Source organism: Buteo buteo, chromosome 3 (genome assembly GCF_964188355.1).
Source record: "Buteo buteo chromosome 3, bButBut1.hap1.1, whole genome shotgun sequence".
NCBI classification, from domain to species: domain Eukaryota; kingdom Metazoa; phylum Chordata; class Aves; order Accipitriformes; family Accipitridae; genus Buteo; species Buteo buteo.
In genome coordinates, this window is record NC_134173.1 from 21,077,311 (window position 1) to 21,090,596 (window position 13,286).

The window sequence follows — 13,286 nt, forward strand, 5'->3', positions numbered from 1 at the left end:
CAGCTCGAGCTGCTAATAACATACTATCAGTCATCAATGCCTGCCAACAAATTAAGTGCTGTAAGAAGGAATGAAAAAATCTCCCATAAATTTAATTGAGACAAGAATTCCCTCTTTAATTTCAGCAAAAAGCCTTAAAACAATATGCCAAGAAAATGATTTCCTGAGGAATCACGGCGTTTGTGCTCCTAAAGAGGAATGATGGAGTCCGTCTCCAGATCACTGCCATTTTAACAATGACTATGATCTCGTCATATAGAAGAACTGTCTTAAAAGATAAACTTCTAACTCAGGAAATAACTGACTTAGCCCCTGAAACAGAGACAGTCACGTTACACACTTTAAAGCCTGTAGATGCAAGGAAACGTTTTGATCCACTCTTTATTAGTTTCTAAAGGGCAGGATGGATGAGAAGAAGTCTAATGGGATAAGCATGAGACTGAAAAGCCCTGAAGACTGCAAGAAATTAAGAGACTTTTTTTTCCAGTAGATTAATTACTAAACAAGAAAAAGCTTATTTAGGAATACTCTGATTATTCCCCTTCCTCCTGATCTTGGAATGCAGTGAGTGCAGCTCCTAGAGGAGCACAGGATTTTTACTGGTCACAGCTTTTCTCAAATTGGCTAAGCATTTTCATTCTGCAATAGAAGAAAACAGCCAGGCAAACAAGCACAAAAATTGTACTGCTACTTAGTACAAGCCTGCTGAAACTGGAGCAGAAACTGCAGTGGTTTCAGTATGATACCCATGGCAGGGAAGGTACAGTAACATAGCCTTCAGCACTGAGTGAGTACCTAGGGAACTCTACGCTAAAGCACATGCTACTTTATATTACTATGGGGTCCCAAACTACCTAGAATAAAGCTTTCTGAGGTACATTAACATGTCTGAGGCATATCCCCAGGAAGGAAAATTTACATTCTGTGTGGTCTTTTCTGAACCAAGAGCCTCCACCAGAAGTAACTGAATTCTTCATTTCCAGACCAATATTGCAGTTGAAAAATGCCAGTTCACCAGAAGGTAATGCAAAGGTAGTTGTCCTGAGTCCCTGACAAAATACTTTAATCATTATTTACTGGCTTTACAACATGAAGCACTCTCCCCCTCTTCTGTTGGGATACTCCTGTCTCATCCAAAGAACTCCTCATGAACACTCCAGGGCAGGAAAACAAACAGTTATTCAGTGTACTTCTACTTTTAATTTAGCAGGGAAATCTGAAACAAGATTCTGATGCACTTAACCAGGAGGTTAGTGTCTGGCACTATGGGTGGAAGATGGGAGAGAGACTGGGTTCCCAATGTGTAACAGCAAAACTTTGTAATCCTAAACATTTTTGCTGTCAAGAAATCCATTTCAAACCCAGCTCCAGTGTCTAGCTTATCATGTTAGCTGCTTCTCAGCATATATTATAGCGGGTGTTATATATATCCTCAGCAGGAATGTGTAATCACAGCAAGGTAAGTGGGTTAGGCTAGAGGGCTTGGTTAGCATTGTGTGGCACTACATGGTGTTACACAGAAATACCCTCAGCAGTCAACATTATTTTCAAGGTTGCTTTGAGAATACTCTGGTTTAATGAGAAGTGAATTCCCAGATCTTTCATATAGCCGCTATCTGACTTCTATGGAACAGGAGAGTTCCTCAAATGTTAAAAAAGTCATAATTTATCATATCATCATTTTCCAGTCAAACATCTTTAACAAATTTTATCAAGTACTGGTGGATTCTAACGTAGCATCTCCCCCTCACTTCCACAAGTTGCAGCACGTTCTGTGATTTTGCATTCAAACATCATAGGGCTGCTGGAATGCATGAGAAAACAGGACAACTGTTTTCCTCCTCCTAGTAAGTTACAGTTACAAATACTAAAGAAAGCCCATTGCTTGAAATGAAAATTTGAAAGTCAGTCATCTACGTTGGGCATTACTTTACAAACCACACTGTTTATATTCAAAATACTTCCTTCTACAAAAGAAGAAAAAAGTGTAAAATAAAAGTGATATGTAGACAACATCTACAACAAAAGATTAAATAAACCATTTTGTCTAAAAGCTATTGGGCATCTAGGCAAAATACACTCAAATAACTTGTCTAGTTGGCCTATTAAGCAAGCTAGGAACATTGCCCATCAGAGATTCTGATACACATTAATCTTTTACTTCCCTTTGCAAGAATACTGGATGCTCAATATTTGTAATAAATAAAAAGCATTTGTGCCAGGTGCTGAAACCTGTAAGTCAGGTCAGAAGTTACAAAAATGACCATAAGATTCCTTTAAGTTATTGCAACAAGCAATACCTCAGACGTAGCTGGTGGCATTTTGGCTGTTGAACAAAGCTGTTAAGTGCACTATTCGCTAAGTCTTTAGGTATGTCTTTAAAGTAGCTAACCCCTTTAGTGCTTGCACTGTAGCCATGTCAGCACAAAGCTAGCTGGGTCCATACTCAGGCTTGCTCTGGCTGACCTCCATGTTGTTCCATATTAGCAGCAACTGATACTAGGTTACGCAGTTAATTGGATGCTGGCTTGAATGTGTCAACACGAACTGGAGCTGCTTGCAAAAGAGGCATGTCCTTAATGCCTGAAGCTATTACCTGGATGTGCAATTAAAATGCTAAACAAGCTAGTGTTCCAGGTCTAGAAAATTCTACGAAAAAATGTGACCTGAACACAGTGAACAAGGTACAACTCCCACACCTTGACAGTACTTTATGTTATCTCTGGATAGCATTCAAATGAGTTAAAAAATGCAGCTATTTAAAGTAATCTGGGAGAAACAGCATTGAGTAAGAAACATATTTAATTCTCTTCTATATGAATGTAAACAGAAGGAAAGCATCCCTGCTAACACTGAACACAAACACAATGCAGTGCTAAAATATACTTAATGATAAAATACTCATCACAATGGAAAGTCAAAGTACTATAACTTCACATGGTAAGGCATTGAAATTGGCTTTAACATAGACTTGCCAACTGATCGCTTTATCTGTCTTTTAAAATGGATCACTTCTACAGACAATTAAAGAACAATGTACGTTTTTCACACAGCTACTTCACATTCTGTAGTATTAAATACTCCTTTAAATCAGTATCTTGGTTTATGGAATATCTGCTAGCTATGCATATCTGGTAACTAGGTATCAAAAGGTCATTTTAAACAATAATTAATACAAGCATTATATGCATTTTCTGCAGACACTCCACAGACGTTGCTAAACATTAAGCAATGATAGATATTCAGGATACAAATAACCATAGTACACCATTCAAAAAATTACATATAGCCATGAAAATTATATATTATCACCACAAATAGCACAAACAGAATTCTCATCCTGGCTTTGACCAGCACTATATTAAACACAGAAGACTTCACTGCTGAAAACATGCTTTGAATGCACTGAATGGCAGCCTGTGAAGATTTGATTTATAATTGATTTTGAACTATTCTAAAATAAATGAAAGGCTGATACCAGTGACTCATTGCAAATGCACTGACACCCCTTCAGTGATTGAACCACTGCACTGAAGAAAAATTATGTCCTTTAGAAATCAACTGGAACTGTGAAGCACTGTAGAAAGATTTTACACAACTGAATACATGGACATTTGTAACAAAATACATGGACATGAACAGAAACATATCCAGCAAATGACAAATAGAGCAGGCTCTTGAAAATATTTGCATTTCTTGCAGTAATCTGTAAAATTCTAACTGCATCACTGTCAGTTTATATACTGCTACAGTGAGTCTTGTCACTGACACAATGCACTCAAATATCTCAAAAATTCTGTTTTGATTTGAAGTTTGCATACTTCTCTGTCTTGTTTGTTTGTTTGTTCTCATCTGAGTTTTCTCAAATCTTATCCTGCTCATTCCTTGGACTACTCCTGATCTTGCCTAACTCACCGTTTCAGAGCTCTGACCCTGCATTCTCTTCTCTTCACTGCTATCTGTATGCCAGTCATTCTCAAATTGGTAAACCAGCACCCATACATACACCTGTATGTGTCCATATATATATCTACATACACATTAATTCTTCAGCTTGTAAACCCCCCCCACACACACACACTTTAATCCAACCAACACCTCTGTTGCTCTAGGTTCTTCTGTACTTCCCTTCTACGTACACTGGCAGGTGTCAGAAAGATGGCTTCACTACTGATGTCTCACACACCCAGCCTGCATTCCTTCCTATAAACATCTATTCCTTCCTATAAACATCTTGGAATAAGCAATAGTTTTGAGTTTTAATGTAAAGTACCAGAGCACACTGTGGGAACACCACAACGCCAAAATGCTGACAAGCCATAATGAGTTGGATGGGACATAAGCATAAATGGGACTATGGAGTGAGAGTAGAGCAGGCATAGGCCAGAGAAAGAAATCACGATCTGGGAGGTCAACAAAAAATCACATTAGAAACGGAGGAAGAGACACTCCAGAAGATTGTTTATTTGCTTTATAACAGGACTGGGGAGTACTAAACAAGAACTGCTAGGTAAACACAAAAATAAAAATGGAATAAACATATGAGGTAAGGAAACGGCACTGATCAGAACAGCGTGAATGGGTTTAGGCATAACTTTTTTTATAAACAGACACAATGACAAAAGAAAGTTTTAAAAACAATGAGGTCACATACGTGTTTAGAGGGAGCACCTTCCACCACTGAGGCAACATGAAGGAAAGCATAAAGATCTCTCCCTGAACATTACCAACTAGATGAAGACTTCTATCATGATGTAGCAGAAAGCAAAACTGGTATAATGACACTTATGCTAATATAAGATAACTAAAGAGGTAACAGACAAAGAATTGAGATAAGTAGCTCATATTTGATGCAGTACGGGAGGGGAAACCCTTCTGTACCAAAATGAAAAACAGTCAAAGCAGCTGGTTTGGAAAAGGATCTTTGCAACTGCATTCCAAATGCAAAGAAATGGCTTATAGATACCTGTGGGCCATAAATCTGCAAGAATTTGGCATAAATTATTATGTTCTAAATTTGCTATTTTCTAAAAGAAAGCCAAAACTGAAGATGCTGTCTATGTGACATAAGCAATATTAGAAGAATGGTGCTACTGTCCATACCGATCAAAAACGTCATTAAAAAAAAAATCTCATCCAAGTGATAAATTGGATTGAGCATGTCTTAGCTAGTGAGTTGACCTTGGCTGGCTGCCAGACATCCACCCAGCCGCTCTCTCACTCCCTTCTCAACAGGCAAGGGGGAGAAAATGAGATGAAAAATCTCATGGATTGAGATAAAGACAGGGACATCACTCACCAATTGCTGTCAGGGGCAAACCAGACTCAACTTGGAGAAAATTAATTTATTGCTGATTAGAGTAGGATAGTGAGAAACAATGACAAAACTAAAAACACCTTCCCCCACCCCACCCCTTCTTCCCAGCTTCACTTTACTCCTTCATTCCCAACTTTTCTACCTCCTCCTCCCCAAGCAGCACAGGGGCATGGGGAATAGGGGTTGTGGTCAGTTTGTAACACTTCATCTCTGCTGTTCCTTCCTCCTCCTACTTTTCCCCTGCTCCAGCGTGGAGTCCCTTCCACAGGAGACAGTCCTTCACGAACTGCTCCAATGTGGGTCCTTCCCATGGGCTGCAGTTCTTTAAGAACTGCTGCAGCATGAGTCCTTTCCACAGGGTACAGTGTGTCGGGATTGTACTGCTCCAGTGTGGGTACCCCACAGGCCACAGGTCCCACCAGAAAACCTGCTCCTGCGTGGCCTCCTCTCCATGGGCTGCAGCTCCTGCCAGGAGCCTGCTCCAGTGTGGGCTCTCCACTGGTTGCAGCTTCCTTCAGGGCATGTCAACCTGGGGATGGATAGTATGAGATCCTCCACAGGCTGCAGCATGGATACCTGCTCCGGCATGGTCCTTCATGGACTGCAGGGGACAACCTGCTTCACCATGGTCTTCATGGACTGCAGGGGAATCTCTGCTCCAATGCCTCTCTCACATTTTTCTCACTCCTCTCTCTCACAGCTGCTGCTCAGTGTTTTCACCCTTTCTTAAATATGCTATCCCAGAGGCGCCACCAGCATCACTAAGGTGCTCAGCTGTGCCCTGCGGTGGGTCCACTGGAGCCAGCTGGAAGTGGATGCGTCCAACATGGGCCAGCCCCTGGTGTCTTCTCACAGAGGCTGCTCCTGCAGCCTCCCTGCCCTGCTGCCAACACCTTTCCAATAGAGTAATCTACTGTTTGGGCATGTTTTTCTGAAGACACCTTTACTGGACTACAGCTAGAGGATTTACAGTTAGCTATAGTTGTAAATGTGTATTATAAAAACACTTTAATATCAAACTGCTGTAACCATTCTATAGGACAATGCAAGGTGGCATTAATAATGACTAAGTGATTCTATAACTGTAGTTTTAAACACTATTATAAACATATATTCTTGGAACAGAAAGACAAGGAGAAAGACAGGCTGAGAAAAGGGAAGAGCCACCCTTCCTACACAATTTACTCTATCTAACTCACAGGACACTTGAAACAGAAAACCAGTGGCTTAAACACTCTCATTTAATCCATAAAAATACATACAGAAATATATAAATGTCATTACTTTTGGAGTCTGTTTAATACAGCTTCAGATTAGTACTGACTCATGTTTATATTTATCAAGAAAATTAGAGCACTAGCAGCCTGCTTACTTTAGTAGCAATAGCTTCATATTTCTCTAGTACAGTAACAGTCCAACAAGGATTAAAGTCCACTGTAAGAAAAACTTTTAGAAACTTTTTATTATCTTTGATACAACTTAGCAATTTTAATCTAAAACTAGATCTCACAGAGAACTATTAATGTTCACCAACATGTAAATATATACTGTGTACGTTAATGTGTGCACACACATGCATGAATGTTATATGACATTTCTTTTGTCCCACTGAAATAACATACCAAGCCAAATCTCTAAGTACAGCTATGCTCTCAACAGTCTCATGTGGATTAAAATAAATCAAATGCCATAACTACTGTGCTTCCCCCTGACTGCCACCAAATTATACAAAACATTATATATTGACATCAACTCACTCACTGGAGCATATTGCCTGAAATTAGGAATGTTATATGCATTAATTTTTTGTACTGACAAGGGACTACTGAACTGAGAGTTCTTGTTTCAGTCTAGTATTACAACATTGTTGCATAAAGCATTTTGCTTTCAAGCCAAAAATTCCCCACAAACCATTAATCTAAGATGTTCTATTCATTATCATCTGAAGTTACTTTTTCTAAAATATGTTGCTCAGAAACTGCTGACAAACTACTTGAAATAAATTTTTTAAGTGTATCACATAACTCTCTGGCTAAGGCTAACTGAAAACTAATTAAAATCATTAAGAAGATGATTTGAACAAGAACAGGAAAAAACTGTCTAGATGAAATTATGAGGAAAAATTAGATACCACTTGACTGAATCGTGCCCTTAGACACACTACTTCTCATTTGCAATAAATGAGCATTTCTTTTCCTCTCAAAGGGGTTTTTGACCTTTTAAGGCACCAATATCCACAACCCTCCTTAGACTAACTCGTTTGTCTTCTGACCCAAGACTCCCAAAGCATGTTTCACTTCCTTTACGGGCAGAACTAAAACTCCCTAAACTCTAAATATAATTTATTACCAAATTTAATATCTTTTTTACTTGATCATCAGAACATTATTTTAGTCTTCTGATAAAAAGGCAGGAAGACAAGTAAGAAACAAGTTGTACAACATCTGATAAATAAATTTACATATATATCATTTTTCTCTCCATAAAAATACCAGTCCCTAGTCTGGACTCCTCCCCCTGGGAAAACAAAACAAACCAAAAAATATTCAAGCCTATGGTCATCGCAGAAAAGAACATAGATTTGAACCTCTTCTATCTGCCAAGAAGACTGAACAACATATCCTGACAATTGCTTTCACAAAATCCAAGTAGGGAGAGTAATGAATGAAATTTGGAACAGAAAGAGGATTTCCAATAGTGTGATTGAGAAAAAGAATGTATAGCTTGTACTGCAAGCCAAGACGACTGATAAACTATGTGTGTTAGCTCCAACTTGAGAAACAGTATTAAGCACTAATGAAATAGTCCAGAAAATTATTAGCAGTGTGTGCCAACACCACTGGACAAGAGCCAGTTTAAAAAGGAATTTGCAAGAACCTCCTTTATTCCAAATGATGAACACAATATAGCACGACGATCCAAGTGCCAGGACTCAGGTGAACTGAACATTCATCTTGAATTTGGGAGTCCTACCTTTGTCAGAGGAAACAAAGTGCTGAAGGAAAAGGCACTTCAGTTCAACCATCAACCTCAGGTATGATGCTATCCACAACATATGGCAACATTGATAAATCTATAGTGAAAACCACTGAGAACATTTTTACAAGTGAATGATATCTACGGCTGATTAGTGCATATCATACATTAGTGCATTTATTAGTCTACCAGTGATGAGTGCATACATTCAGGTTTTGTTTATATAGCCACTTCTGAACATTCACACTGTTTATTTCCTAATTCCCTTCTCCAAAAATGAGAAACATTTGCTTGAGAAGGACAACTATTACAGAGACTTTACACAAATGCCAAAGTACATTACAGGTGCTTTAAAGAACTAATAGAAATGGATGTGAAACACCAGAACATTCATTTGCAATGCTTTTAAGTGTTCTGGACATATTTATACTAAATTATATGTCTAATGCAGAAGTCCCATGATACTACAACCAGTGACTTTATGAAGTGGTCTCTTTGTTTTGGCTACTTTTAGGTGACAATAGTCACAGGAGGCTCAGTCTTTAAAAAGCCAAAGAAGATGCTGAGCTGGGCTGCAGACAATCATCACCCAGGAGATGGAGATCAGTACATGGGGGAACTCTTAACAAGCCTAGATAAAAATGTGAAAAAAAGAATGATAAATTTTAGGCTAGTGAATAGTTTAAAACCAATGATCAGATTTTACATATTTGTGTAGCTGAAGTGGTAAAGGAATGACTGTATTACTAGAGTAAGTTTATAGTTCAGCAGAATGCAAGGGTTGTTGCTGTGGATTTAGGTCCAACTGCATACAGTGCACAAAGTACATTAAATAATTGTATCACAACTGCCTCTTAATAATAACATTGAGGCCCTTTGTTTCAAGATACCTCTCTTCTCCTTTTTCTCTCACTTCTTTTTCACTTTCCATTTCTTTTTAGGACAGATTTTTTTTAATATCTCTTTCAGTGAAAATGCCTAAGGACATCTTTGTTTTATCTCTTACTATTCCCTCTTCCTCTGAGTCTTCCTGAGTAGTCCTGTCTGCCTGTTTCTAGTACTACTTCATATTAATTTTCATGCCATCACTCTGTTTTCTTTCTGCCTTCCCTGATGACACGAAGTTTCTATTTCTGCTTTCTAACCCGTATGTCCCCCACACAATGAAAGAAGACCTTTGCTTTGCAAAATATCCCTCACAAAAATCACTGGGAAGATCTGAGTATTGCAATAAACAAACAGATTTAGACAAAGTAGCATTCTAACAATAGTACTGTCAAAAAACACTGAATAAACATAAGCTAATGTCAAAGAGAAACAAAGCAAAATAAAAGACCAACCAGATGGCATCCCTTGACCTGAGGAGGGCTTTATTGGTGTGTTCATCTGATCCCAGTTAAGATCATCATCATCTGACTGACTATAGCCACAGGAACTGAGAGGCTCATCAAAAGTACAGCATCCTGTAAAACAAACACAAAGATAAAAATTACACAAGGCATGTAGGTAACAGATTATGAATCTCTAATCCTAACATGACTCAATGCAGGCTGTATAATTTTTAAATATCTTTTAATACAAATTATTTTATATTTATTAATCATCACTTTCTGAGAGGGCATAAAACCTTCTCGTCATAAGAACAAAATCCCAAGGGTAAAAGAGTAGATTTAGAACCATAGAAAAATTTTCTCCTATGACACTATCATCAGGTATCAAAAATAAACCAGCAAAATAAAAAGCAGTAAAACTCAGATCATCAAAAGATTGAATGATTAGCATTCTTCAGGAAAAACAAACTATTCCATGCCTGAGAATCTACATTTTAGGAAAAAAAACCTGTAAGTGTGGGAACATCAGCTCCCATTCCTGTATCTTGTTTTCCAAGTAAAGGAAGACCTAGATGCTCTCAGCTGTGCTGTGCTGCAAACAGATACCAGCCGGGCTGTTTGTGGGATCAGCGCCTCTGGTACAATACAGCACATCTATCTCAAAAAGCCAATCTATGTGCAGCCTCAAACTCTCTGAAAGAAAACAGTATTATTTCCTCTCTTTTTCCCATTCTCTTCTAGGTAATTTAGAAAAGAATAACATGTTATAAAAGCTTACACTATCCCAAGCTGGTGCAGGGAAAAGTCTAACGTCATAAATTTAGAAGAATGGAATCTAACATCCACAAGAAAATAGAAAAGGTTTGCTTTTTTCCCCTTTGGTACAGAGGAAACTCTTCTAGCTTTTTTACATCTTTCTCTTCTAACAGGAGACTAACACAGGGTTACCAAATTCTGTTTTCTTTGATGTTTGATGTTTCACTCCAGTGAAGAATGACATCTTTCCTACTCAGGAAAACAAATATAACCCCAGTCACAGATATTTCAGTCCATATTAAAGTAAACTCTGCAGCTGTTCAAACAAAACTAAACTTTAGGGCTATTCATCATCTTTACTATCTGTCTATAGGCACACCAGGCTTAGGCTTGCCCAGCTGTATTAAAATAGGAAACAGACAAAAATCTAGCTTTAAAAAAGACTTTAAAAATCTAAATTTTCCTAGATCATTATAAATAGCATTACAGAATACCTTATCAAAAAGTAGAAGACAAAATTTCATTACACCTGACAAGCTTTACCTAACTGAAGTCCAGCCTTCCTAATAGCTAAGTCCCAGTGTGTTTTTGAGATTCATGGCAAGCACTTTGCAAGCATATAATCTTCATGAGAAATTACTTTCAGATGCAATCACCAAATAATTTCATTTTTTGTTCTCTTACAGTGCTATTGGTCTTTACAGACATATTGTACTTGCCCTGCCCTTGGATACAGGTCATCCTATACTGGTCTCCGTTCTAAAATATCTTTCTATAAGAAGTTTTCATGAGCTTTAGGTTTATCAGGGAAATTGGCACCTCTGGACACTGCATCTTTCTGTACAATTTTAAGTACACAAGATTCAATTAGATAGTCCAGTGGGAACACAAAACCCATTAAAGAACTCGCAACTCCAATATATCTAACAACAGATATAAATCATCTCTCTCCTAATGTTAAATAAATTCAGAAATGCAAGAGATTTGTATAAAGTGTATCAAATAACACCTGCAACATTTCCAGTGGGAAGGCTTAGAAAATTAGGCACCCATTTACACATTTGTTCTACTATTTGCATAAATATTACTTCAAACTTCATAAATTACGCCACAAGCTAAGTTTCAGACACAAAAGCAAAACATCAACTTTTACAGACCTATTTGTGCTTTTTTATAAAAAATAAAAAAAGAAAAACCCAAACCACAGGTGAAGCAAAAAGTAGTTTCCTTGCAAAGGTACTGCAAATGATACTAGGATATAAATTTAAATATCAAGTTACACAGTGTGCAATGTAGTCAAGCTTGGCAAAAAATATACACCCAAATAAAACCTGGCATAAATCAGGGTTTACAATTCAAACACAGGACTAATGAATGTATAGAATAGCTCCCTTACCTCATTACATCATACATATCTCTAGCAATAAGAAGATATTGAAAAGTTTAAGGTGTTTTCTTGCTCAAACCCAGAAGTGCAGCCAAGTACTGCAAAATGTCCAATACTGGAAAAAAGGCAAGAGTTTGTGATTCCAGATGGTTAGTAAAGGCTTTAGCCCTTCTCACTAGTTAAGAAGATGTTAAAAACATAGATAAATAGAACAACAGTTCTACTTGTCTAGACCATTTGTCTGTCAACACAGGACTGTTTCTCACTGCTTGCTTTTTTTTTCATTTCTCTTGTGAATCTATGGCTAAATCGCTCTGTCAGGATTTCTTTTTTTTTTCCTTTTATCTTTACATTTACATCCTCCAAACCTCTGTGAATTTACTATCTTATAACTTCCTTAAAATGGGTATCTAATCTTCACATCTGCTATAGGAAGAGTTTAAAAAGAACTTTTGAACTCCTCCTTCTATTCCTAAGTCAATTCCACCCACAACTAATAAACAAACTGTGGCAAGCATTGCTACGAGTAATCAAACTGTACAGCCACCTACCCAGAGAACTGACTAGCTTACAGAAGATCTCTAACAGCACAGATACCAAGCCATGTTTCTTTCTACAGCCAGCCACTAAGAATAAGATGAATACCAATGAAGGCTTTGCACAACCATGACTTTTTGGAAAGTCTTTTGTAAATTAAAATAGCATACATGGCATATATAGCTGTTGGAAGTATATGCAAGTTTATAGACTGAACCAAGAATAAACACGGAACATCTTACTGGAAAAAAAAGAAAAGCTTAGCCAAATTAGCCAAGTAAGAATTACTGTAAATCAAGAGTCATTGACTGTCCTAATGGCTTATGCCTGCTCCCCAAAGTACCTATTGTCTGCTATATAGTTTAATCAAGCAAAACAATTTCCCTGCCTGTTACACTGGTATTACAGTTTGGATAGCCAAACTGTATTTTAAAGGATGAATTCTGCGCTGACTGAAATATTTCTAAGTAAAACAGGAGATACATATCCCATTAAGATTCTTTGGCTTATGCTGCATTTTATAGATATTTTTGGATTCCTAATTGACAAACGCACAAGATGCAACACAGTCTATTAAAGCCTACAGTTCTTTCAGCTGCAATTTTCCATTTAACCATCATGAATCCAGTTCAATATAACTAAGTCATTGACCAAATGTAGTCCTTTTTGCAAGTTTCTATTTTTATTTGGTAAATTACTTTAGAACTTGAAAAATTTATGAGGTTAAAGGAAGAATATAATTTAAGATGAAAGCAACCAATTAAAGTAAATGGGATAAAGAACACACTATATTTTTCCTAATGTGAAAAACGTTTTATTCAAAGTATTCTGTGTTACAGACTGTAACTACGACATCTGTTACAAAGTAGTCTCAAAGAATACCTTATCAAAAAGTAGGATAATAGAAGACAAAAATCAGTTCAGTGACAAAAACTAACATAGAAAAAAGTTCAAGTTATGCTGCACACTGCTTTATTTTTGT

General features: G+C 37.4%; 1 protein-coding gene across 10 annotated transcripts in view; it reads right to left on the minus strand.

Moving 5' to 3' along the window:
- The window catches only part of PTPRM (protein tyrosine phosphatase receptor type M), a 502,188-nt gene that overhangs the window by 377,302 nt on the left and 111,600 nt on the right, over positions 1-13,286 (minus strand). For all 10 annotated transcript variants that reach the window (XM_075023029.1, XM_075023027.1, XM_075023025.1 and 7 more), the window contains exon 2: positions 9,634-9,756. In XM_075023029.1, the coding sequence (XP_074879130.1) occupies positions 9,634-9,756 (123 nt within the window). The remainder of the gene's footprint in view (positions 1-9,633; positions 9,757-13,286) is intronic.